General features: G+C 45.1%; 4 protein-coding genes, 1 long non-coding RNA gene and 1 other non-coding gene across 6 annotated transcripts; 4 read left to right on the top strand and 2 right to left on the bottom strand.

Annotated features, from left to right (window-relative positions):
* Positions 1-566: 566 nt before the first annotated feature.
* On the top strand, positions 567-6,601 carry LOC100830732 (protein MAEA homolog). The gene is made up of 7 exons (XM_003568815.4): positions 567-905; positions 1,094-1,288; positions 2,380-2,502; positions 5,325-5,510; positions 5,763-5,896; positions 6,009-6,195; positions 6,303-6,601. Exons 1-7 carry the CDS (start codon positions 612-614, stop codon positions 6,402-6,404), a joined length of 1,221 nt encoding a protein of 406 aa, XP_003568863.1. The 5' UTR covers positions 567-611; the 3' UTR covers positions 6,405-6,601.
* LOC112270629 lies at positions 2,509-4,802 on the top strand. The gene is made up of 2 exons (XR_002962952.1): positions 2,509-4,119; positions 4,277-4,802. It is a non-coding gene; the product is annotated as an uncharacterized LOC112270629 (long non-coding RNA).
* A 510-nt stretch (positions 6,602-7,111) lies between the features above and the next one.
* LOC100831343 (ubiquitin-40S ribosomal protein S27a) lies at positions 7,112-7,896 on the top strand. Its single transcript, XM_003568817.4, has one exon. The coding sequence runs from the start codon at positions 7,211-7,213 to the stop codon at positions 7,676-7,678; it is 468 nt and encodes a 155-aa protein (XP_003568865.1). The 5' UTR covers positions 7,112-7,210; the 3' UTR covers positions 7,679-7,896.
* Positions 7,897-11,287: 3,391 nt separating this feature from the next.
* On the top strand, positions 11,288-14,300 carry LOC100831036 (probable GTP diphosphokinase CRSH1, chloroplastic). Its single transcript, XM_003568816.4, has 4 exons — positions 11,288-11,743; positions 12,126-13,058; positions 13,512-13,790; positions 13,905-14,300. The coding sequence occupies exons 1-4, from the start codon at positions 11,357-11,359 to the stop codon at positions 14,040-14,042; spliced, it is 1,737 nt and encodes a 578-aa protein (XP_003568864.1). The 5' UTR covers positions 11,288-11,356; the 3' UTR covers positions 14,043-14,300.
* Positions 14,301-14,369: 69 nt separating this feature from the next.
* Positions 14,370-17,019, bottom strand: LOC100841018 (probable inactive serine/threonine-protein kinase fnkC). The gene is made up of 7 exons (XM_003566470.4): positions 16,889-17,019; positions 16,434-16,490; positions 15,886-16,021; positions 15,624-15,790; positions 15,154-15,445; positions 14,797-14,951; positions 14,370-14,694 (listed from the first exon to the last, which is right to left on the bottom strand). The coding sequence occupies exons 2-7, from the start codon at positions 16,453-16,455 to the stop codon at positions 14,540-14,542; spliced, it is 927 nt and encodes a 308-aa protein (XP_003566518.1). The 5' UTR covers positions 16,456-16,490; positions 16,889-17,019; the 3' UTR covers positions 14,370-14,539.
* Positions 17,020-18,582: 1,563 nt separating this feature from the next.
* On the bottom strand, positions 18,583-18,656 carry TRNAR-UCG. The gene has a single exon. It is a non-coding gene; the product is annotated as a tRNA-Arg (tRNA).
* Positions 18,657-27,539: the final 8,883 nt, after the last annotated feature.

Genomic DNA, 27,539 nt, shown 5'->3' with positions numbered 1-27,539 from the left:
TAGATTTGTATAGATTGGTACTGTGGCATGCAACTGTGGGTCGTTAGGGTTTGTGCCCATGCACGGCCTTGTATCACTATTTAGCCTAGTTGGTTTAGAACTCCTTAATATGTATTGTATCTTCACGGGCAACAACGTTCCTGTTGGACTTAGGTCTAGAAAAACACATTTTATATAAATATAAATAATAATTTGTACTATACACGTGTCTTTTTCAAATTATGCACGAGGAAGTCACAAGTGTTTTGGAACCTTTAAAGCATACACTAGTGTGTGCCATAAACTTTCACAACCTCGCATTCTCACTTTCCAAACATGACCCAGATCATGACAGAATTGATCTACTCCACTTTATATTATTCTCATAAAATAATCTCCCTTTGCTTTTATCCTATGGGAAAAAACACATTTTTTATGGATGCACTGGAAAAACAATTGGTTGGACCAGGAATAATTAAGCCCAAACAACACACCAGCAGCACATCAGTACCCAGACAGCATCACAAAACCTCCTCTTCTCTTCTCTCCTTTTTAATCTCCAGCAAATCCACAACTCTCTCTCCTTTTCTCTTTCTCTCTCTCTTCTGGGCGAGTCCGAAGAAAAAGAAAAGATGGAGATGGCCATCGACACGCCATCGCCGTCGCCGTCGTCCGCCTCGCCGGCACCGTCGGCGGCGGCGGGCCGCCAGACGCGCGCGGCGGAGTCGGTGCGGCTGGAGCACCAGCTGGTGCGCGTGCCCCTGGAGGCCCTCAGGGCCACCGCTCGCACCAACCACCGCCTCGCCGAGAAGGAGATCGCCGCCGTCCTCTCCTCCGCCTCCGCGGCGCCCGGGGACAACGGCGCCGCCGCCGCCGTGGACCACCTCACCTCCCTCGTCTCTCGCCTCCATGGCCTCAAGCGCAAGGCACTGTCCAACCCCCCCAGTCCCCACACGCATCCATCCCCCAATCTCTGGCCGAATCATACTTGTTTTTAGAAAAGATCCCAGCTTTCTAGCTAATCAGTTCGTGTTTCTCAGATTCTACTGAAAAGGATCGTGCCTCTCTTTTATGTTTAGTTGCCGAAAAATTGATTCCTGATGACGACCTTCAGATGGAGGAGGGCGCTCGGGCGGAGGAGCTCCAGGTGCAGAGGTGCCGTGCGCGGCTGGACCGGCTGGCCGCTGCCAGCGCCGGCGACGACGGCGAGTGGGAGGACATGCGGCTCAAGCGCATCCTAGTTGATTACATGCTGAGGATGTCATACTACGACACTGCCGCCAAGCTCGCTGAGACCTCTGGCATTCAGGTATAAGAATGGTGGGCAAGAGGAGATACTGGTTGAATACCTTGATTCACGTAGTTATACAGAATATATTTAGGGAAGTATAACTTGGCAAACTGTAAGTAGAGTGAACAAAACCTGGCATTGGGATTGAGAGGGTGTCGATGTCTGTTGTGGCAAAAAAGAAACTCATGGTTGGATTGAGGATGATTTTTTAAGTAGGAATAGGAAGACAATAGATCTTTGTGCCCCGCAAAAAAGAAGTGAGAATCATCTAATTTAGCAGCAGCAGGCAGACAAATAGTGGGCTGTGGCTTGCATATAATTTTGATTTGCATTTTCACAACAAAGCTTTGAGATTGCGCTTCTTTGTTACGGAAGTAGATACTATCAGTCATATTCATACAAGATTTCAGAGTCGCCGAATTGAACTGGTAACTTCCATTCCATGGATAATCCTTCAACTGGTGTTGTTATTGACTCAGAACCAAGCGTCACTTGGTTTGTTGGGGATGCACGGACACCAAGCCGTCCACCGGGGTTTGACTCCTATGAGGCGGGACTAATCCCATGAGATGAACGAGTTAAATGCCTTACTGGTGTCCTGTATTTGGCTGATGTCGCATTGAGCTGTATGAATCAACTTCAGTTAGAGTTATATTCTACTGATTTCACATTACCAGCATGTTGCTGAATAAGGAGATTTTATTGATACATCTCGGTTTCTACTTCTTTCATTTGTTTGGAAGGCTTTACTCAAACCATGTGTCATGGAGATGACGTAATTTAATTTCTCTTCCTTTTGGACATAACGTTATTATTGAGGTGTCCAGCTAGATGTGATTATTTGCCAGTTGCCTAATGTGCTGCTTTTTGGTGCTATTGTGTGATTATGTGCCTGTGACAACATGTTGCTTTGTGTTTGTGATGCTATTGCCTAAACAAGAAGCTGTAACATTGAAATAGGAGTTGCTTTCTACCAGTACCAGCTGCTTTTTATAATTATTTAGATAATGAGATATGTTATCTATCAAATCATGCTGGAACTAAGAAATGTTAGTACCTACTGCCTTCATTGTCGGTCAGGAACCTAACCTGAAGCTGTTGATATGCAGGACCTTGTTGATATTGATGTCTTCCTAGATGCGAAAAGAGTAATTGATTCTCTTCAGAATAAGGAAATTGCTCCTGCTTTAGCTTGGTGTGCAGAAAATAAATCTCGGTTAAAGAAATCAAAGGTTTGTATTACTCCGTGCTATTTCATTATTGGTATTCTTCAATATGCATAACATTGAGATGGAGTAATGAATCTATCCATATGATAGAACACTGGTGAATAATAGGTCCATGATCTCTGAGACTATGTGTCATGTGGGGGCGCACGTATAGGCGCCGGCCACCTAGGGCAGAGAAGGACCTAACGTCTGGGTCAGCTTAGTTAATTTGAGTAACTAAGAGTCTAGATTGGAGATAGAAAGGTTTCATCCGGTAGAAGGTTTTCCCTACTGTTTCCAATCTGATTAGGAGTCCTATTCCAATTCTGTAAGAGCCTAGCTTGATCCCCAAGTTTGTAATGGCTATTTATAGCCCCCCCCCCAGTCAATCAATAAAGCAAGCAAGCAAAAACCCAAAACCCTATTTTCCCCTGTGCCTTGGGCACCCCAATTCCCTGCCGAGTAAAATGCTACGTATTTTGATGATGCGGCACATTTCTGGCAGGGATGGCCCACGTACTGACAGGTATTTGGCTGGCTGTACATTTTTGTGGAACCCCCTCTGCGACTTCCTCTTTTCTATCCAAAGCCCATCGATTCGTTTATAAGACTGAAAGCAAAACAAATTGAAAAAAAAAAATCCGCTGGGCTGCCGAGACCGCAAGCTGCCGCAATCTGATGCCCGGTCTCGTGCCGCCGCTGCTGTGCGTCTTGCCACGCGCCGCCGCTGGGCTGGCTGCGCAACGCCGCCGGGACTGGTTACTGTCTTGGAGCACCACGGAGATCAGTGGGTAGTTCAGGTCGGTGCCCGAGGTATTTCTGTTTGTCGCCCCGGGCCCAGGCCTGCGCGCGCCTCCTCGCGCTCCGCTACGGCGAAGGACTTGGAAAGTCAAGAAATTCTCATCAAAACATCGAGAAATTCTGCATATAGAAAACTCTAAAGAAAGAAAAAAAGGAGACCCATGCCATGATTTTCAAATCTTTTCCATTTAGTAGTCTAAGTTTCTCGATGAGGATAATTAATTCGGTCGTTGTGGTCGGACTCTATTAAGGATTTCTGACCACATTCCCCATAGGGCCCTCTTAGATCTTCTTTCTCCAATCTTGGATTAGGGAAGAAGGGGATATTCGCGACTACTGGCGGTTTCATTATGGGGCAGCTCATGATCTTCATATCGATCTATTATCCACCTCTGTATCTATTCTTTCTTAGCTAAACGGGTGGAAGATCCATCCAATTTGGTTATATCATGGACTGAAAAAACAAACGGATCTGAATTTGACTGAAATGCACGATCTACGCCGAGGCATGCGAGAACGGATTCGTGTCCCTCGTCTTCGTCAAGAACTCGCTCGTTCACCTCTGTGCCGACTGAACGTGTGTTTGGCAGTGAATGGATTTAGGAAGGATGCGCTTCACCCATGGGCGGATCCAGCATATAAGCCATGGGGGCCAATGCCCCCACTCAATTTTGATTCACTAGTACAAATGTTAGATTTTCACCATTGATGTCCCCACTAATTTAAGTTAGAGCTTCTTAAGAATGTCTAAGTGCCCCCTCTTGACTTTTTTTCTGGCTCCGCCCTTGCTTCAGCCTCGTGATGGAAAGGAAGAAGCTTACGCCAACTGAAATCACTATGGTAGGTGTTCAGTTAGTGAGGGTTTGGATTTGGGCACGGCTGGTTGAACTTGACCCTGGCCACAGCGGTGACTAAGCAGCCATTATCCACATGTAATCAAGTTTTAACCATTTAACTGAACAAAATTGAGAACTGATATTTCTCTCCTGTCAATCAGATTCTGATTCCAAATGATTTTGAACGAACACCGTGGCCGTGGCTGGTTGTCGGTGACGATGGTTGTGGTCATCAACTCGGAGCGGATCGCCGCCGGCGACCACCCGGGGTGCGTGGACCAGAGCACTAGCAGCGCGGCGGCATGAGACCTCGGATCAGATTCCAGGCCCGTGGGAATGGCTTGTGTTGCACAACAATGGACTGGTCCTCAATTTGTGAACTTGGCGAGCACGGGCGGGTGGCAGAGAAGCCGTGGAATATGGTGTCGTAGACGTGGAGAGGCTGGAGGAATCGGTGGGATTTGGACAGTAAAAAAAAAGTTGCAGAGGGGGTTCTGCAAAAATGTACAACCAACCAAATACCTGTCAGTATGTGGGCCATCCCTGTCAGAAATATGCCACGTCATCAAAATACGTAGCTCTCGGTCGTATAGGATCGTATTGCACCGTATTTTTTAGTTTGATGACTCAAATGTGCATTTTCAGAGAATGAGGACTAGATTGCACGGGCAACACAAGTTCAGTGACTGACGGTGCATTTTACTCTTCACTGCCACGGGGCGACGAGGTTACAAGCCTCGTCCTCCCGTAGAGCACCCTTACTTCCTGCGAGCTTCCTCTAATCCCCAAATTCCCTAAGCACGTGACACTATGACTATTGATAGTTCATCAATCATACTAGTTGCTTTTGAAACTATTGAACTTGTTGGTCACCTGATGCCGGATAGGTCGTTTTCAACATTTATAACTATTTGGCATGGATATTGTCATATGTCTTTCTTTATATTCGGCATTCAAAGACGGAAGTGATTTGTTCTATGCATCTTAATGCTTGGAAACGTCCAGATCAAAAGAAATACAGTATAATTTACAAAGAGTTCATGGTAATATTGATGAGTAAGATAGGGTATGACCGTTCCTCTTTACATTTTTCCAAAGATATTAAAGAATCCAGATTTTGCTAGCTTCTCATTGTCATATATTACCTTCTTTATCTCAATACAATCTTTCTCTGGTACATTCTAGTGTCTTATATTATTTACCCTGCAGAGTAAGCTTGAGTTTTTACTGAGACTTCAAGAGTTTGTGGAACTAGTCAGGGCTAAGAACTCCCTGCAGGCTATAGCATATGGTCGGAAATACCTTGCTCCCTGGGCGTCTACACACATGAAAGAATTGCAACGTGTTTTTGCAACACTAGTTTTCAGAAGCACTACAAACTGTGTTCCTTACAAGGTTAGCAGCATTGTCTATATTATCTTGATTTAGTTGGGTTAGCAGCATTGTCTATATTATCTTGGTTTAGTTGCATCACTTCATCAGAAATATGATACCAGCTGGAGTAAGATGTCCGTGCTTAAGCATGGTCTGCACGGATCTTGGAGTACTGGTGGAACAGTGAGAGCTGCAGTATACATCTAGGAAAAGGGAGCTGCAGTATAAAGGTATTGCTGATTTTGTACCTGGCTAACACTGTTTTACTCGCAGGTCTTGTTTGAGCTGAACCAGTGGGACTCTCTTGTGGATCAGTTTAAACAAGAATTCTATAAATTATATGGCATGACATTGGAGCCATTACTGAACATCTACCTGCAAGCAGGCCTGACAGCTCTCAAGACTCCGTATCCTTCACATGATCAATACTTTCCCCCCCTTTCTCACTTGTTATCACAATCTAAATCTGTGGTATCATGACCCGAATATCTTGTTTATTTCCTCCTTGACCTTGCAAAGATTCTGCTTCGAGGGCAACTGCCCCAAAGAAGACCCTCTGTCCCTGGACGGATTCCGAAAACTTGCAGAGCCGCTGCCCTTTTCCAAGCAGCACCACTCGAAGCTCGTGTGCCACATAACTAAGGAGCTCATGGACACTGAGAATCCACCGCTAGTCCTGCCCAACGGCTATGTGTACAGCACTAAGGTACGTGCCAAACAGAGCTGCTTCTGCTACCCCTAAACCCAAAAAACATTCACAGAATTCAGAACTTAAAATGTATTTCTTGTGCGTGCTGCTGGTGCAAATCTCAGGCCCTTGATGAGATGGCCAAAAAGAATGAGGGCAAGATCACATGCCCCAGGACAGGAGAAGTCTACAATTACACCGAACTCGTCAAGGCCTACATCTCATGATGATCATGGTGATGCTGTCATAGCTCGTGTTGGAAGATGATGATCATCTGATTGATTTGCGGTCCGAATGTACATAGAATGAATGGATGATCACCCACAGTATTGTGCATCATATGAAGTTAATTTGAGTTGTAGCAAAAGTTCTATTGAAATTGAAACTACTGATTCTATTTCCATCATTTACTTTTCCTGTTTAATGACTGAATTGCTGCTCTATTTAAACATTGAAAAACAGATTAAAGCATAGTTGCCACATATTTTCTCAAAAAAAAAAGAAGGTTTATTAAAGTAGACGCAAGCAACAAGGAAACAAGCAGGTTACTGAAGTGCCGAATAAAGCAGCATGAACACCAATGACTATAGTTATTATACAAACACGTTGATGTCATCAGAACCAACTAGAGTGGATGTTGTTGGATCAAGGATTTTCGTCGTAGAGCCGAGTCCAACCAACGATTAGTTTCGTCGTAGATACCAGAAGTTGTGTGGAGAGAATGATTCTGTGTTCTCCTTGTGAGTTCTTCTTCATGCGCTTCCGTAGCAGGAAAGCGGGAACCTCGCAACCCAACCCGTCACGACTCATGGGCCACAAATACCAGCCCAGCCCAACAGATCTCAACTCGACGAAATCCAGCCGTCCGATCCGGAACCCCTAGATCTGACAGCCCACGACCCCGCGTCCTCTTTATAAAGCCAAACTCTACAACCGCCTGCGAAACCCTAGCCTCCACCCAAACCCAAACCCAAACCCTACCCCCGCCGTCGCCGCCGCCGCCGCGGAGGCGACCCCCCCCACCGCCGCTAAGATGCAGATCTTCGTGAAGACCCTGACGGGCAAGACCATCACGCTGGAGGTGGAGTCCTCGGACACCATCGACAACGTGAAGGCCAAGATCCAGGACAAGGAGGGCATCCCGCCGGACCAGCAGCGCCTCATCTTCGCCGGCAAGCAGCTCGAGGACGGCCGCACCCTCGCCGACTACAACATCCAGAAGGAGTCCACCCTCCACCTGGTGCTCCGCCTGCGCGGTGGCGCCAAGAAGCGCAAGAAGAAGACCTACACCAAGCCCAAGAAGCAAAAGCACAAGCACAAGAAGGTGAAGCTCGCCGTCCTCCAGTTCTACAAGGTGGACGACGCCACCGGCAAGGTCACCAGGCTCCGGAAGGAGTGCCCCAACGCCGAGTGCGGCGCCGGGACATTCATGGCCAACCACTTCGACCGCCACTACTGCGGCAAGTGCGGCCTCACCTACGTCTACAACCAGAAGGCGTAGAGGTGGCTTTTGCGGGGCTCTCTGCTTTTTTACCCTACCGTATCATGAACTCTGCTGAGGTGTTCGTTACATCTCGTTTAGATATGTGTTCCGTTTGTCTTTAAAACTGAAACCTGGAGTAGTATGTTTCATGGATAATATTTGATTGCCTATTGCTGAGCTGTTGCGATGCAAGTTTAAATTTTGGTTAAATATGCTATCCTTCTGGGTGACGTTAATTTACCTGATCGGATATCGTGTTATCGTATTCTCGCACTTGTTGATCTGATATTGGCGCGGCGACTTGAAATGTTTAACGCTCATATTCAGTGTTAGATTTTTTTAGTGTCTGGTACTCCCTTTTCATTGCAGGTAAGTAATCCGATAGATATCCATGTCTTACATGGTTATAGTGATATTATTGTTGCTTCACTGCCATGGGTTGATTATTTTGGTGGGTTAATTTTTGTGTTAGCTCATACAGTTCCTTCCATACCGTTGAAGTGCTTTGCTTGATTGTAGTGGGTCCTAGGTATGTGTGTTGAACTGAAGCTAGATGATGTCTTTGCATACATGTACTCTTGTAGGTTTATTGGTTATGGACAGTGGCAGCACAATGATTGCTAGTGTAGAGCATAGTGCTGCCCTGATGTTTGTCTACCGCTTGGTATGTTCATGGACATTATTGCAATGGCGTGTTCAGGAAGTTCATTCTGAAGCAACAAAGGTAGCGTGATGCATTTGTCTTGCTATGGCTTCAAACAACAACCAATCCTACGGGTGGATTTTCGTCAGTGTTGTTTGGGTTTGTGAATGTTCATTAATTCCATGTTTCATGCTGCTTTAATTGCTGTGGATGTGACAGGTATTGTACGTTGGTTTCGCCTATGTGAAAGATTTGTTAGCTTAGGCTTAGCTACTTATGTGAGGTTGTTTGAAAATGATCATTACAGTGCTCTAGGGTGCTCAAGCTGGATTCTTGTTGGTACTGTTTTCTCATAGTTATCTCATTTAGATTTAGATTTGTTCTGAATGTTGAGTAGCATCTTTCCTTGGTATTTGTTTACTTACTGCTGAGCCAATGTGAGCTTAAATTATTGTTTATAATCTATCATCCATGATGACTTAGTTTTATCTTTGTTGATGTGATGTTCATGTGGTAACTGACATTTATTGGTGTTCTTAATTGTGTGGTTTTGGACCATTTTGGTGTGTCAAGCTTGTGTTAATACTATAATTCATTCCTGTCCGCTGGGGGAATTATTATCTGCTTTGTTTGATAGTGTTTCACCACTCCTTGAGTGAAATTTAATTGCTTAGGGAAGTCAGTACTATTATTTTGCAGATTGTTTTAGATGATTCCGAGTCCTGAAGCAGGTGATTTTGACTGTTGCTTGTCTTTGTGTGCCAAAATTGCCTGTGTGAAGCATACTGCACGCGTGATCGTTATTTGAAAACTGTTGGGATTGTTTGATGGTTCTTCTATTGATGTGTGTGTGTGTGTGTGTGTGTCGATGTGTTTCACCACCGCTTAAGAGTGAAGTCCAACTGCTTAATAGTTCAGAATTATCGTGCAGAGTTTTTTAGAAGATCCTGAGAACTATGAAGCAGGTGATTTTAATTGGATTATTGTCTCTGTGTGACCAAATTGCCTGTGTGAAGCGCACGGCATGCTTGATCGTCATTCGATATCATACCAGATCTTATGCCATAATTGGTTGCTTTTTGCTCCTGGCGATAATGTTTTTGCCAAAGTTCGTTTCCGCTTCCCCGTGCGCACTGAGTGGCGCCAAACGCCTACGTTTACCCGGCTGTTGACGAGCGACGTCGCCGTGGTGGCATTTCTTATGGCACCAAACGCTTATGTCCTCTCTCTTTAGCTATAGAAGAATACTAAGTTTATCTGTCTCCTTTGTACGGTTTGAACCCTTGAAGAAGTCTAGGCGAGAGGACGTATGGAACAATCTTGAAAAAAAGAGAGGACATGAAACAATGGTCTCCTGCTGGTTTTACTATCGTCTACAGTCAATACAGTTTACGTCATGAAGTTGGTGTAGCTTTTGGTTTGTAATGTTATTTGAAATGAGCGGTTCGCCTTAAACGGTGTGTGTTTGTATTTTAGATAAGATATAGTGATAGTGATTTTGACTCAGAATCATATGTAATTATTTTATTTTATGTGGAAATTTTGTTCTCAGTTATTGATTCAGTTTAATCAATCTTTATACCCTGTTAATTGAATTTATGTAAAATCAAATTTTTCCCAGAAACTCTTTTCGTTCCATGTCACAAATGGTGTCTCCATGACATGGAAAAGGGTAGTCCAGCAACATGAACTTTCTTCCGCCAAGAGCCACGAATATCTCCTTCCCTAATCCAAGATTGGAGATAGAGCCATTCAAAAAAAAGAAAAAGATTGGAGATAGAGACAAGGACAACGAACAGATTACCTACTCCCAGGGTCAAAGCCCTTTAATTCAATTCTTCATTCTTGTACAGGTCTGTTGGAAATATCCCTTGGTAGGATAACCTATGACCCGTCATTCATAAGTCTGTTGGAAATGTCTCTTTATCAATGGAATTTCATCCATCGTCGCTATTTTGAAATTAGAAAAAGAAACCAAACCTAGAATGCAAAGGTCGTCTTATCAAGACCTCACAAACCAAGAGAAAGCAAAGTTGTCTCTTGGGCATACAAAGTTGGTGTTGGAGCTACTACCATTGCTTTCGTCAAGAATGAGTCGATGATCAAATGAGATGAGACAAAAATAAGAAATGACGGGAGGTTTTTCTATTGATAGAGAAAGAAACAAAATGATATCCCTAATCTAAATCGTGCAAGTTTTCATGAAGATCTAGTTCAACATGTTACATTCAATATTGGTAGGAGAAGAACCTGATATTTTGGCCGACTAATCTTCCAATGTGCTAGTTTCAACAACAAAGTAAAGTTGGGCGGGGAACAAGTCTAAAATTACCACAGAAACTTGGAGTTTACGAGACAAGGTAAGATGAGCTCGTCGAGGGATTGTACCACAAGGTGCAATAGCGCTACTAAATTTTTTCTCTGAGTAAAGGTTAGGGATAGAGGGAGCCTCGGATTAGTGTTTGACATAGTTTGTTGAGGATGTGGTGATAAGGCGGTGCAAGACGATCAATATACATACCAAGTTCATCGCATTCGATGAAAGCATAGGTTGTGAGATCGAGTAGTTTGGTGTGAGGCCGAGCTACAAGCCTGCTTCACACTATTTATACCATTTGCGGCAGGAAAATAGTTCTAATACAAGCTTTGTTTTCACCGAAAGTATATAACCAATTATTTTGCGGGTAAGTATATACTCCCTCCATCCAACAAAAGATGTCTCAAATTTGTCAAAATTTGGATGTATCTACTTACGGTATAGATGTATTAAAATTTAATCAAAATTGAGACATTCTTTGTTGGACGGAGAAAGTAATGATTTTGCATGCATATATGTCATATAACCTGATATATGGCCATGTTTTTTTAATTTTGTTTCGCAATATTTAAAATTTGAAAAGTTGAATTTCAGAATGTGGCCGCACTTGGCGTGAAGTGAACAAGCAGCGAACCTCGGATCAAAAACCCATCTCTTCCCGCGCGGCCAAGGAATCCTACGTGGCAAAGCGCGAGCCAGTGGCTCCCAATCCATCCCGCGAGGCGGGCCCCCACCCATGGCGACCGCCGCCGCTGCCGTCCCCGCCGGCGGCCACCAGCACCGCCTCGGCCTGCGCCCGCGCCCCAGCCCCAGCCCGCTTCGCCTTCACCGCCTGCGCCTCCCCGCCTCTGCCGCTTCCACTTCCTCCTCAGCCCCGTCCACCTCCTCGTCGTCGTCATGGACCCCGGCGGAGGGGGGAGGGCGGCTGGTGGCGGAGCTGGTGGGCACGTTCAACGAGCTGACGGGGCGGATGGGGGAGGGGCTGGCGACCACCTCCTCGTCGCGCCTCCTCTTCCGCGCGCTCAAGCTGGCCCTCCCCGCCCTCCGCGGCGGCGGCGATGGCGATGGCGGCCGGGCCCTCTCGCGAGCCCTCGCCGTGGCCGCGACCCTCGCCGACCTCCAGGTACTTACCGAGCCCGCGACCCTATAGCACCGCCACCTCTGTTCATCTCCAGTTTTATGTCAGGGAATGCTATTGTTTGGATCATGCTTTCCATTTGATTGCTCATTCGTATTTCCTACCATGATTAGAGGGCATCATTGTAATAATTGAACTGACAGTACTGATGGTCAGTGTTTATCTCGGACTACTGATCCCTGGTTGATTTTTTGTTTTACCAATTTCTGATCACCTCCATTTTCCTATAAGGTTATGGTGATTCATAAGAGATTCGCACTGTTTTTTTTTTCATAATGCAGTTAAGCATTATTTTCGTTTATTCATCTGCTCTTAAGATCTCATGTTTAACAGGGCTTTCCCATTGTTGTTGTATGCATGATGGCAGATGGACGCGGAAGTTATTTCAGCCGGCATACTGAGGAAAGCGCTTGATGCGGGAGCTATAAACATGAGTGATGTAAAAGAGCAAATTGGGACTGGCATAGCTGACTTACTGCACGAGAGCTTAAGGCTTAAGCTTGCTCCTTCGAAGGTTGACATCTTGAACGATGAAAGTGTGAGCGCGTTGAGAAAGTTCTTTCTTTCGTACTACGACATCCGTGCGGTAATCTTGGAGCTTGCTCTGAAGCTCGACACGATGCGACACCTTGAGTACCTCCCCAAGCATCTTCAGAGGATAAAATCTCTTGAAGTAATGAAGATATATGCCCCACTTGCCCATGCTGTTGGGGCGGGCGATCTATCACTGGAGTTAGAGGATCTTTCATTTCGGTACTTGTTTCCTCATTCATATGACCATGTCGATCAATGGTTGAGGAACCGAGAAGCCGAGTGCAAGTTCTTGATAAAAGCCTACAAGGAGCAGTTGATTCAGGCACTGAAATCTGATGACGAGCTGAACAAGATTGTGCAGGACATATCAGTCGAAGGGCGGTACAAAAGCCGTTTCAGTACTATGAAGAAGTTAGTAAAAGATGGTCGGAAACCAGAAGAAGTAAATGACATACTTGGTTTACGGGTAATCTTGGACCCTCGATGTGATGTTGGATCATGCGACTGGGGCCCCAGGGCCTGTTACAGGACACATGAAATCATTCGAACTCTTTGGAAGGAAGTACCAGGTAGGACAAAGGACTATGTCACACGGCCAAAAAGAAATGGCTATCAAAGCCTGCATGTGGCAATCGATGTAAGTGAACCTGGAAAGACAAGGCCACTAATGGAGATACAAATACGCACCAAGGAGATGCACATAATTGCCATTGGTGGAGAAGCGTCTCACTCTCTCTACAAGGGTGGTCTTACTGATCCTGGAGAGGTGCCACATCTGCCTAATTCTCATTCTGTTCATTCCTTTCCACTTTTCCAGTACAGACAACCTTTGGATTTTATAAGGCACACTGGAAGTAGCTTTCGAACATACTAGATAAGTATTTTGCTGTAACCAGTGAACCAAAAAAATCTACAGACTTGTTGAGTTATATTTAATGCTACTTCCTCCAAGGTTTGCCTAAAATAGATCTTGCATATGAGGCTTCTTACCAAGTTTGTCATTGGGCCATAAACAGTTAGTTCAGAGCTCACAACCTAGATGGTAATGACCAGGTTTTGTTTATGTTGCAAATTGATACACTTGTCTACTGATGGTTGATCAAAGAGATTTTATCATGTAATGCTGGAACAATATTTTTATACCTTTTTTAGACTAAGCTGAAAGAATTTTTGGGGGGCATGACTAAGAATCAGCATTCCTTGATTTTTTTTTTCTCAGGCTAAAAGGCTCAAGGCTATTATGTTGGCCGCGGCAGAGTTGGCAGCTCTGCGCCTTCGAGACCTCCCAGCTAGTGATTCTCAGGGCGGTGAATGCAAGAACCAGGCTTTCTGCCTGCTAGATAAAAATGGGGATGGGAGGATCAGCATAGAGGAGCTCACAGAGGTGATGGAAGATCTTGGTGCCGGGGACAAGGATGCTATGGAGCTAATGCATCTCCTTGATGCAAACAGTGACGGATCCCTGAGCTTCGACGAATTTGAGTCATTCCAGAGACAGGTGGGTTCCGTACAACTTCTATTGTTGATGAATTATTCTTGCCCTTCCTTATTCTGGAAATTGCTCGTTGGGGCACACAGTTTCTGATACCATTGAATTGTTTCTGGTTATCAGGTTGAGTTGATGAGAAGCTTGGAGGACAGGGATGACCACTACACAAAGATACTAAAGGATAAGCTGCAAATGATCGACAGCGCAGGTCTCATTCACTTTTACCGCAAGGAGCTCGGCGACAAACTGCTAGTGATCTGAAGTGGATTTTTTTTTGAAGGAATTGAACCAATTGAAACCAACCAAATCACCAACTTGTTGCAGTTTGATGTTGGTGCATACTGCATTGAGATGTGATCACATCATTTTATTGTACATACTTGCTGATTGTATGTAAAGTTATAGAGCAAAGTCTTGAAAAGTTGAGGTTGTTCTCCACACTGTACCAGAAGCTAGCTGTGTTGTACATACTTGCCAATTACAAGTATTAATATGGATATGCTTCGGTACTACTTACTACTTATTAAAAGTTGGCCACTCTGCACGAGACCTCCCAGCAAGACATGACCAACCTAAGAAACAAACCCATTTCTGAATCTTTATTTGGGATTGACACGTTCAATAGTTTTTTTTTGGAAGCTAAATTTAGTAGTTCAAACACAAGCAAACAAACAAAGATACGGAGGCAGAATCCTAATTCAGTCCAACCACAGACAATTTAAACAGACATGAGCATATATATGCCGAGGATAAATAATCTACTCCATCTGGGAGGAACCAATGATTGCGACTTGAGCTTCGATGCAACACTTTGTTTTCACAAGATAACCATTTGATGAGTCCTTGAAATCTTCCAGCAATATGAACTTGTGCCATCCCCATGAGGGGGATTTCTTTGAGAATTGGCGCCGGCCTAGAGGTCAACAAAAAACAGTGTGTCAATCAGGAAATGTGATGATAATTATTTATTTAGTATCTGAGCACCAGTCCATTAGTTGAGCGAAAAAGAGCTAACCTTTTGCTTTCCGGTGCTTGCCAGTTTCCTGGTCTTTGATCATTATGCTCAATTCTACCAGCTTTGCATTCTGCGTATCTGGCGTCTTCATGCCCAGGAACAAAGAGAGGTAGTTCTCATCCTTATCGGCTCCAGATGGATAGATGGTGATGAACCTGAAAATCGGAGAGCATCACATAGTTACTTCCACCAACCATCAGTAAGAACTGCAATGGTCTTTTTTTTACGTGGTATACAGTGAGTTAGTATATATGGCAGCCTTTATGTTAAAGTGGAATTCGATCATGTATAAAACCAGTGACAAATAACGAATTTTGACATTAACATGTTAAGCATTGAAATTCAAGACAGTATCACCATTTGTGTCCACAGAGCTCAAACTCTGGAGAGTTGTTTGGGCTCTTCAATGCAAAGAAGTCGTCAATGTTCCAGGTGTAGACTTTGGGATCACTGCAGATGCTGTTAACCTTCTGAACAAACAGTGTCTCTGACGCACCATTAGCTTTAACAGTGACAACTGCGCCGAACTCAACACCGAAAACACAGCAGTTGTTGACGAGGAATCCAGAGGACTGCTCCTTGAGTTTCGTGAGGGGGATCAGGCATGAGGTCCCAGAGCTTGTACTTGTAGGCTGAAATTTGTGGTTCACTGCGTACAAAATATCAAAATGTAGGGCATATATAAATAGAGAACTGACGCTTATTCTCTTTTGTTTGAACTGATGTTTTTCTCTTTGTGAAACAGGTTATGATTCTAGTAGCCGACTAGCTTAGGAAGGTTAAAGAACCAGATTCCTTTTTCAGGATTGCACAATTTGCCAAGTTACCATTCTGTTGATGGTGCTTTCCATATGACTGGTCATATATCAAGAACTTGAAATATGTCTCCACGACCGTGTCGGATCTCACAGATGTTTGGGACAGCTCAAGCCTAAGAGAAACATATTCATCGGTGTCATCACTCTTTGTGTCCCTTGGGTTCAGTTGCAAGTACCTGCAAGAGAGAGACAACAAACAAGTGTGTTCATGACATGCATCAAGCCACTCTGTAAGAATAGATAAAAAGAAATACTAGCATGTTAATTGCACCAGCTATGCCCCCTGATCTCAAACACACTGGAGCAGGTCCATCCTTGATCCTTAGCAAGCAGCGAGGAGAAACCATCGATCCTCCACTTGAACGTTGGCTGCCCATCACGATAAAACTCTGGATCGTTGGATTTCACTAAAAACAAGGTAACATCATCACAGTTAGATCACAGTAGCAGCTCAAGTTAGAACTACAGTCTACGGAGTCAAAACAGCTGTAAAAAAGGCGGTTGATACGCCAGTGTAAATAAACACCTCTTTCCCAGTTATCTGTGATGAGTGATCCCTAACATGCTACCGTAGGAGTTTTGGCCAAAAAGGCAGAAAATCTGCTTCTGCATGGCATAATACATTTAGATTATCTTCTAGTACAACAATTCAACTCTTCTCTGATTTATTATTTTGTAGCATCATCTTGTTGCGTTAATATAAACTGCCGTTATCGGAACAACTGATTTTTGTTCATACAAGGGACAGTCTGAATCTTGTTTATAGAAGGGAAGGATCCAAATAGTTGAAGCGAAAACAAAGCTGGACAGAAATCACACCAGTAACACACGAATTGCCCATAGCTCTTGCACTTCCTCGATCTCCCCAGGAATTCTCTGCAATCGAAACCAATCACCACGACATGAATCGATTATATATTTACAACATTCAGAGTTGTTGTGCACATGAGAAACAAAGGACCATTTCCTCTCCCCAGAAATCTTCAAAATTACACGGAAACAAAAATGAAGATAAGATTCAAGAGATCCCTCCGGCCTCCACAAACAAAGCAGATCATTGAAAAAAGAAATGATTTTTCTTTTGTCATGATCGGTAAAGAACCCTCTTATAAAAAAAAAAAAAGCCAAGAACTCGCATTAGGAAACCCCAAACCGTCCACAATAAACTCCCGAAAAATGGTCACTTCTCTTTCCTTTTTTTCCCAGCTCACACGATCACTAATCACGATCTCACAGAAACGAAATGGGGTGGGGGATTTGGGGGCGGATCATACCTCGCGCAGATGCGGTGCCTTCGTCGCCGCCTGCCCTTGAACCCTAACTCCCGTGAGGCGCCCCACTACGCCACAGCCCACAAGGAGGGTTTTATGGAGGCGAAGGGGAGATGCGATGTGGCTTGCTCAACCCTGCCCTGCTTTTCGGAGGCAGCCGTTTGTTTGGTGCACGAAGGGCAGTACAGTCTTTTGGGACGGGCCAAACATCAAAACCAGCGAAAAATTGAAATACAATTTGTACAGAGTAGATAACCAAAGGACTTGTAAAAATGAGAGAGAGAGAGAGAGAGTAGATATCCAATTTTTTTGTTTTTGCCAGAAGAGAGTAGACAACCAATGGTTACGTTTAACATGTGGATAAATTCTCTTTAATAGAAAACCTCTATAGACTTCGCAAAAAAAAGAAGCAAAAAACCCTCTAGCCATACATGATATTCTATTTTTAAAGAACATACAAACATTCAAACCATTTAAAAAAAAATCCCCCAAAACCCCATGTAAATGATATTAGAATGGAATATGTACATGTAAATTTTCATGAGAAAATATGTTGACTTTTTGTCTGTATAATGTTATGGAGATGAGAAGCTCAAAATATATATTACTTGTTTTTTTATATGTCACAAAAATATAAATGTTTGCAGAGAACTTATGACGTGCACTAAAACTTGGCATGTAGTAAGTCGTAAGATGTGAAGTAGATTCATTTCTTCGACATGTGCACAAACCAACCTCTTACTAGGCTAAGATAAAATTAAAATACTCCCTCCGTCACGAAATAAATGACGTTGATTTGTATTGCTTCTTATACAAATCCATGTCACTTATTTCAGCACGGAAGGAGTAGTTTGGAACAATGATCCATACACAGGGTGATGCTTGTATCAATTGTGCCGCCTTGTTCTTCTTGTTTCTTTTTTTTAGCAAAACCTTCATGCTCGTCCTCAGTTGAGATAAGGAGCAATAGCATTCATGCCTCGTTCATGGCTGCCCAACTTCTCCTTGCCTCCTAGCTTGGGCCCTTTACTGAATACAGGGCCTGATCGATCATCATCATCGTGCCATGTCTTGTTTTCATTTCATGGGAATAGGCAGCATCTGTTTTCGGCATACTCGAGGAACGCTACAACAACTACGTGCCGAGCTCCAGCGGTGTGGTGCGCTAACAAAGTTTCGGCTGCAAATTACTCCTTAATTTCCTTTCGTTAGTTTGCATAAAGGTGAAACAAACGGTCTTTTGGGACGGGTCAGAGATATCGTGTCGTGGAGTTCGGTGTGGCGCAATTGCAAGCTCTTCGCGGTGACAGATGGCTACCGGCCTCCACTGCGCTAGCTGCATGTAGCTACATGTCTCATTTCGGTGTGTTTGCTTTAATGCAGTACGTACGTGATATACATACATTTTTCTGCCTACTACTAGTTTGTAGAGACGTGGCGTACATCATTCAACTGTAAATAAGTACACGTGTGTACCAAAAAAAATAGTACTTTCTCTGATTCATAATAAGTGTTTCAGATTTAATACAATTTTATACTAAGCTAGTACAAAATATGTGCATAAACTTGTGCAGCAATTTAGCAAAATAATCAGTGTCAGATTCATGGTATGGAATATTTGGTAATCATGTTTTCAGCATCCATCTACTCCCACGAGAACATCTGAAGGAAGAAAAAAAGGAAAATAAATAACCAACCGACCACAGTGGGAGTCGAACCCACGACCTTCTGATCCGAAGTCAGACGCGCTAATCCACTGCGCTATGCGGTCCTTAGTGTGAAACTTAACACCGCAGATTATTAATTTCATTTCTAGTGACTTAAGGAGATGTGAAAAAGGAATAGGCTGGGACGGATATTTGGAGATAAGGGAACAAATGGAGTTCCAGATGTATAAATCGTATGGAGTATACTGGTATATATCGAGGATTCAACACTATAATGGACCTGATACATAGTGCTCGAGGTTTTTGCACCACCTTTTGTTTTTTGTTAAATTCGAAATGAGAATGGATGTATATATATAGTGCTCGAAGAGCGTAGAAAATCTCTTATACTTACGTCCTGTACCAACAAATTGATCCATACAGCCTTCACCCTAATCTGATCCATACGGCAGATACGTACCATGCCTGCCTCATTGGGTTAGGTGAGCTAAGAATTCTAGTTCTAGTTAATGTTTTTTTCCCTCTCTATATGTTTGATCAACCATAGTCGCCCTAATTGCACTAAATCTCATCAAAGGTTAATTATTTAAATCACAATGAAACATTCGTCAAAAGTAAATCCATATGAAACATTAAGGATTGCGATATCATCCATATATGTAAATTACTGCTATCCATCTTGACTAAATGACTGCAAAACAAATTTGATATTAGGTGCGAGTACCGTGACATAAGTTAATTTGGAGTTAGTTTTCCTTTACTGACACTTTGTGGATGCAATCTCAAAATGCTAACTAAATTAATCTGCGTGTCATCTTATTCCGTGGGAAATGCGTAATGGAGACAGATATTCCTTCCTTCCAAGATACAAAAGACAGATTTTGTTTGATCGTGGAAATATGTCTTTGTGAGTAGCGCGTGGTAGTTACTAAATGAAAGATCGAGTACGTCACAGAGGGGGTTGGGGATGAATGTGACCAGTTTTAATTCTTTCTTCAAAATATGAAGACGAAGACTGAAAACAGTCCCAGTACTTCAACAACAGGGATTACACTTAGCAATTTTAGAGTAGCAGCGGAAAAAAAAAAGATGAACAAGTTTATAACAGCAGCAATGAAGACAGAACACAATAGAATCAATTATACTTCAACAGAGAGTAAAAAGATGAGGAATGAAATCACCAGGACTGAAGACACAGGGATTTGTTTTCTGAAGTTCAGATTGTTGGCACAATCCTACGTCTCCGTTGAGGGGCTGAGTCACACAAGACTCGCGGACACACAAGTCCATCCAATTCTCCTGAGGTAAGACCTAAGTCTCGCCCAGTTACTCGTGGTAGATCTTGAGGTGATCTCCGGACCTTCACAGACTGGTTGATGACAAATCACAATCTTTGATTGCTTTTCAACGCTGACTCCTAACCGTCTAGGTGATGCCAATCACCAAGAGTAACAAGTTTCAAGTGCTCGGCTAGAGAGGGAATCCCATTCTTCACGCTCAGTTCAGCTCTAAGGGTTTTATCTGGTGTTCTTCAAAACAACTCACTGGGGATCACCACCGAACTCCTTTGGGTTGGGTCATCTTATATAGCCTTGGCCACGGCTTATCTAGCCGTTGTGACCCGTTGGATAAAGTGATCTCTGAGACTCCAGCTCACATTTTATCTCTTTGTCTCACAACGGTTAGATTAGGTGGTCAAGCACGAAAGCGACAGATTTTCAAACACATTTGAAATCAGAGTGAAGACTTCACGCGGAAGTTTCTGTGAAGCCTGAAATGCTTCATTCTTCATTCCGACGAAAAACACTCACACAGAAAATGGTTTTCGCCTAAGCTGAACACGAAGAATAGGTTTCACCTGAACCAGGTCCACACTTCAAACCCCCCCTTAATAGTACGGCGTTCCTATACTCAAATGAAGAAAAAGCTACGGAAAGACCTATGAAGAATGCTACGCTTCATGTTCTTCACCGTTCTTCACTGAGTTCTTCATATTTCAAGCCAGTACCTGTACTTCAATTTTTAGGGGTCTTCGATGTTGGTTAAACCAATTCTTCTGAGGAACTAAAACCTGAAACACTCCGTGTAACTCATTAGTTCATCAACCATGTTGTCATCATTCATTAAAACCCACACAAGGGCAAGATTTCCCTTTCACTAAATTTTTGTATTCTTGGCTTAACCATGGATCTGCGAGATTTTTCTACTGTAACCAAAGAGTAGTTAATTTATGCGTGCATAAACATGAATATGAATAGAAAATTATGATACGACTGAGGAGTTTTTTGTGCAAAGGATCGATACCGAAAGGCATGCAACAAATTAACTCAAGAAACAAAAGTGGTGTTGTGTTTCTAGAAATTTCAAATTTAGGATTTGGACTGTTTACGTTGTACACTTGTACTGTACTTAAGTATTATTAGCATTAAGTGCCTGTTTGGTACAGCTCCACTTCACAGCTTCACCAGTGAAGCATGTGAAGTTGTCCCAAACACCCTAAACTTCATGTGTCAGGTGAAGTGGAACAGTACACTCATCTAGTTTATTTTACTGGAGTAAAGAAATAGATGCTTCACCTGCTCCACTTCACCTAAAGTAGGGATTAATTACCCACCAATGCCATTATGAAGACCGAACCGTTATCTCCCGAGACCCTCCCTGATTCCTCATCTCCCTGCTCGGCTCCTCCCCGTACGAGTTGTACTTCTCCCATGACGGGATTGGCGGCGCATCTCCGGCCCTAGCAGAGCCCGCCGCCCCTGCTCCTTCGTAGCGCCGCCGTCGCCGCGTGTAGGTCCGCCGCCCTTGCTCCTCCGTGGCGCCGCCGCCGCCGCGTGGAGGTCCGCCGCTCCTGCTCCTCCGTGGCGCCGCCGCCGCCGCGTGGAGGGCCACTTCGTGGTCCGGCGGCCGCCCTTTGCGGAAGCAAAAACGCTACTTCCCCTACTCTTCCGTCCCTCTGTGTTCGTCTGTCACGGCCTGGGCAAGTTCTTTGTTGATTTCTCCATCCCGCGAATTGCTAGGTTCTGCAATTGGCAATTGCTAGGTTCTGTGGTCCTACACGAAAGTGCATCCACACCAATTGTGCAATTGCTAAGTTCTGTGATGTTTGTGCCAAGATATTTTAGAGGTGGAGTGGAGCTGATTTTTGTGCCAAACACATTTATCAGGTGAAGTGGAGCTGAGATGGAGTGGAGTTTAGAGGTGGAGTGAAGTTTAGGTGGAATGGAGCCCTCCCAAACAGGCCCTAAGTTATCCAATATGATTTGACTGTGGTTCTGTGTGTCTACATACAAATCGTAACAGGGCATGCCTTCATTAATTAGGGTGTCATGCTGATTGAATCAAATTGGGCTAAAGTTGGACTTCTTGAAGTTGCAACCTCGTTGGATATATTTTTCTTATTGTCATTATTTTCGTACTCATATATGCTTATTGAATAACAACACGAGGAATTCAACCTTTTGCGAGCATTTGCACTGCAACCACTCCCTCCCACTTGGCCACTACTTAGATTTTTATTTCTCGATGTCTTGTGAGGAATAAATTTGATTTAGGAGGAAGAGTTGTTTGATTGTTCAATGGTTTTCCCATGTGTTGTTCCTCAATAGTACAATGGTACATAAGTCAGAACAGAAAGAATACAAAAACATTGTATAGAGCGTATGCTCTCAACTTTGGCAGCATCAGGCTCAATACCCGTTCCTTATGTCAAGGTGACATGCATGTTTAAACAAAACCAGAAGATGATAAGCATTAGATTTCTGGGGTATTCATTTGACTGTTAGGATTTTATATCTAGTGCATAATAAGTTTAGTTTATCGGAGTACATGCATGGGGAAAAAATCAGATTGAAGGAAGAAAATCCAGTTTTTTCTTTTTTCTTTGCTCCCTTTTTCCCCTGTATTTATTTTTCTGGGGAATATATATATACTGTAGAATCTTTCCTACAGTTTTCAGTCAAAAAATAACATAACTTTAAGTTATGCATCAAATTGTCCCATAAAATCCAGACTGGTAGTGGAACAGAATTTTCAACATTCAATTTTGTCCGTATAATGAGTGTGTCAACAAGATGGAACTACAAATAACCATTTCCAGTTTCCTGTCGAAGCTCGCCCATGACAGAGTCGGCACGGAATGTCTGTTAGGGTGAGGATTTCCGAAGGCGACGGATCCGGCCGGATGGCCGCCGCACCTCTTCCGGCAGTTGGGGCTGGGTATCTGGGTGTCTCGCGCCTTGCGGACCCGGACGTGAATGCGTGGTTGGACAGGGAAGGTCTCCGACGTTGGTTCCGTGCGGCTCAGGCGCACGCCGCCAGCGGTGGAGATCTAAGGAAGATTGCCCCGATCCGCGAAGATCTTCTCCCGGAGGTCGCTGAACTCCGCCAGATGATGCTGGATTTGATTCGAGCACCACCAAATCAGGAGACAGGCGGGAGGTCCGCCTCCGTGGCCCTTGCCGGCGAGCGGGGTGACGCGATCCCAATCACGGATCCGGCGCCCGTTCTTAAGTTGCAACCGGCGGGAATTGATGCCCCCGTTTATGGCGGGCGTGAAGAAGGAAACATCACCGGATCCGATCCGGTTCAGGCGCGACATTGCCTCTGCAGATCGCCGATCCCGGATTCACTGCTGCCTTCCTCTCGAGGGAGGCGGATCCCTCAGCGATGACAGCTCCATGCCGATCCTGGCAGTTGCCTCTGCAGATCGGCGGTCCCGAATTCACTGTTGTTTTCCTCATGAGGGATGCGGGATCCTTGGCGGTGACGGCTCCATGCCGATTCTGGATGATCTCAATCGGCATGCCCCCACTGGTATATCTACGAGTGCTACCCCGGGCGGGAGTACCAGGAAGTCGAGAACCATTCGAAGCAGTTGAATTTCGACACACCGCCAGACCCCCCTTGGAGAGTTGAGATGGCTGAGCATCGGAAGCTTGCGGGGGAGGGTCAGGGGAGCTCGGTGGGAGAGGGAGCGTCCGAGTTCGTCCGACGACCGGGGAAGGAACATGTTGTGGAAGGGGAGGAGAACAACTTCGGAGTGAAGGCCATGGGGCCGGAGGAGGAGACGTCGGTCCGGCACCCGCCTGCCGCTAGTCCAGCCAAGATCTTGGTCGTCGACTTCGAGAAGCTCAAGCTGGAGATGGCTGACCAGTGGCTTGTGGTCGGCCGCTTCGTCACCACCAGCACTTTCAGCGCCACCAAGCTCTTCCAGCGCTTGTGGGAGATCTGGCAGCTCCGCGGCGGGCTGGAATACAAGGAGTTCGCCGGAGGCCGCTTCCTCATGGAGTTCATGCACGAGGGAGACTACCGCCACGTCCTAGCCGGCGGCCCCTGGACCTATCTGGGGGCGTCATGGTCGTTGCCGCCTACGACGGCAAGTCCGCGATCGCGGAGATGAAGATCAATATCATGCCGGTGTGGGTGAGGATCCTCGACCTCCCCGTGCCCATGATGAATGCAGTGGCCGGAAGGAAGGTTGGGGAGCTGATCGGTCCAGTCAGGATGGTCTTCGCCGACAACCACGGAAAGGTGTGGGATGACTTCCTCCGCGTCAGGATCGAGCACGACATCACGAAGCCCATCGAGAGCGAGGTTCGCATCCAGGACAAGGCAGACACCAGCCCGACGAGGTACGACGTTAAGTATGAGCGTATGCCACGGTTCTGTTATTTCTGTGGTATAGTCGGCCACGACGCCCGCTCTTGCTTGATCCCAGAAGAACAGAAGAAATACAGGTTCTCCATCGACCAGGTTGCGTCGCCGTACAGGAGGTTCGACCGGCGCAGCTTCTACCTCCCAGGCGAGCACATGAAGGCGAAGAAGAAGCTGCACTACACGCCCCCGGCCAGGAAGCTGGACATGCTACCGCTGCGGGTGGGGCAAGCCCCCGCCCTTCCGGCGGCCCTACCCAAGGAGGTGGCTCTGGGATAGACTGCTGTGTCGTCTGACCGCACAGTGTCTGACCCGCTTGTGCCGGCCGCGAAGACTGCGGCGCATGCGATGAGAAGGCTGTCCGTGGACGGACGGGAGGGAGATCCTGGCGTAGATGCACCTGCTGCCCTGCTCACGGATCCTTCGAAGACGAAGACAGAAGGTGATATGGACATGCTAACCATGGATACGACCATTAGAACCCTAATTGTTGATGTATCTAATAACAATTATAATCAGGTGAATTCAATTAAAAAATGTTTTCAATATGTTACTTGCAAAGAGTACTGTCTTGTGTAATCTTATTATGTAGGCATCTTATTGAATTTTACAAGTCCAAAGTGAAGATGAAGTGTGATAGCCTGCAAAGGGAGATTCAAAGTGAAGCCTATCAAGTCCACTTTCCAACAAATCAAACGGCACATGATTCGGAGCTTGCTAGAGAAAGATATCACGAATTAAAGTTGAATCCGATTCGGGTCCGAACTGTCAGGAGACCCGAATTTGTTTTAATCACCCAGGTCGCATACGGAGTCCAAATCAAACAAACAAGTACTTGTTGTAAAGGTAATTACAAGACCTTTCCAACGGATCTGGCTCCATCAAGAGATTCGACTCGTGCTGACCGTGGCGGACAAAACAAGCGAACGGATCTGTTTTTCTATTTTCTAAAGAGTTGTAGTTTGTTAGGAAAGTTAGAGATAGAGTTGGATTTCGGCCTCCTTACTCAAGGTGGACGAAAATATATCTCCCTCCTATTTATATACCCCATGAACCCTCCTTTATATAGAGTTGGATTTCAGTCTCCTTAGGGGGGTTCATGGGGTATATAAAGGAGGAGGGAGAGATATTTTCGTCCACCTTGAGTAAGGAGACTGAAATCCAACTCTATCTCTAACTTTCCTAACAAACTACAACTCTTTAGGAAACAGAAAAACAGATCCGTTCGCTTGTTTTGTCCGCCACGGTCACGAGTCGAATCTCTTGATGGAGCCAGATCCGTTGGAAAGGTCTTGTAATTACCTTTCCAACAAGTACTTGTTTGTTTGATTTGGACTCCGTATGCGGCCTGGGTGATTAAAACAAATTCGGATCTTCTGACAGTTCGGACCCGAATCGGATTCAACTTTAATTCGTGATATCTTTCTCTGGCAAGCTCCGAATCATGTGCCGTTTGATTTGTTGGAAAGTAGACTTGATAGGCTTCACTTTGAATCTCCCTTTGCAGGCTATCACACTTCATCTTCACTTTGGACTTGTAAAGTTCAATAAGATGCCTACATAATAAGATTACACAAGATAGTAGCTGCGCCTCTTTGCAAGTAACATATTGAAAACATTTTATAATTGAATTCACCTGATTATAATTGTTATTAGATACACCAACAATTAGGGTTCTAATGGTCGTATCCATGGTTAGCATGTCCATATCAATATGACCGTGTGGATTGGGGCTATCTAGAAGCGGCCCTCCGTAAATTCGGGTTCGTTGAGAAGTGGATTCCTGGATCATGTCCTGCGTGCGCTCTGTCAGGTATGCGGTAAAAATTAATGGTCATATCCTTGATGTTTTTAAGCCTACTAGGGGATTAAGACAAGGGGATCCTTTGTCGCCATTCTTATTCCTTTTCGTGGCGGATGGGCTTTCCACTCTGATTGCGAAGGAGATTGAGGATGCCAGTCTAAGGGACCTGAAGATCACTCGCTGCAGCCCCGGTATCTCCCACCTCCTCTTCACAGATGACAGCCTCCTTTTCTTTGAAGCCTCGGAAGATCAAGCTCAAGTAATTAAAAACGTCCCGGCTACATATGAGAAGTGTACCGGGCAGCTGCTTAGTCCAAGCAAATGCTCCATATTGCTCGGCAAAAATGTTACTCAAGAGAATGGTGTTGCGGTTGCTGCTGTTTTGGGTGTGTCGAATACCACTTTCGATGAAAAGTATCTTGGGCTGCCTGTTCCAGAGGGTGCTATGAAGAATGGCCGGTTCCAATCGATCAAGGAGAAGAGGCCAAGAGACTCAGCGATTGGTCAGAGAAATACTTGACTGCCGGGGGCAAAGAAATCCTGATCAAGTCTGTTGTTCAGTCGCTTCCTACGTACACGATGAGTGTATTTAAGTTCTCAAAAGGCCTCTGCGAAAATCTGGAACGGCGCTGTTCAATCAGGCCTTGCTGGCGAAACAGGCATGGCGGCTTATTGATAAACCCGACAGCCTTTGTGCTAGGTTCATCAGATCAAAATACTTTTCGAACGGCAACTTGCTGGACACGGCGTTTATCAAATCACAATCGCCGGTGTGGCAGGGAATCAAGCATGGACTCGAGCTTCTCAAGAAAGGGTACATATGGCGTATTGGGAATGGTAATTCTGTGGACATTTGGAGACACAATTGGCTACCGAGAGGAAACCTGCGAGTGTCTGGAAAGGCGGCGCCTACACGCCTCAGACGAGTCTCTGACCTCATTCTTCCGGACCGGTCAGGCTGGAACGTTCCTCTCCTTAACCAGATCTTCTACCCACATGATGCTGATACGATCGCCCACATAAAGCTCCCGTCCCGTCAGGTTGAAGATGTGATTGCTTGGCAAGGTGAGAAACTTGGTATTTTCACCGTTAAATCAGCTTATCGTCTCGCCCTCGACCTCTCCCTTCCCAGTTCCCCAGGGGAAACTAGCTGCTGCCCGCAAGGTGATCGTAAGATCTGGGATGTTATCTGGAAGGCTAAGGTTCCACCGAAAGTTCGAGTTTTTGGATGGAAGTTGGCGACTAATTCCCTTGCTGTGCAATCTCTTCGGTGCCGCCGCCTCCGGAAGGGTGTCCCTACCTGCTCGGTTTGCGGTCTCGAGGATGAAATCAGCTTCCATGCAGTAATGTCATGCCCGAGAGCCAGGGATCTCCGTCGACGCATGCGACAGGTTTGGAAGCTACCAGCCGAAGCTGATCTGCACAAAGAGGGACTGAACTGGGCTCTGATCATCCTCGATTCTGTGGACACGACCACACGTCAGCGGCTTTTGTTCCTGTGGTGGAGGGCCTGGCACCTACGGAACAA

The sequence above is a fragment of the Brachypodium distachyon genome, chromosome 2 (assembly GCF_000005505.3).
Source record: "Brachypodium distachyon strain Bd21 chromosome 2, Brachypodium_distachyon_v3.0, whole genome shotgun sequence".
Classification (NCBI taxonomy): Eukaryota; Viridiplantae; Streptophyta; class Magnoliopsida; order Poales; family Poaceae; genus Brachypodium; species Brachypodium distachyon.
This window is presented reverse-complemented; position numbering and strand designations above follow the sequence as displayed.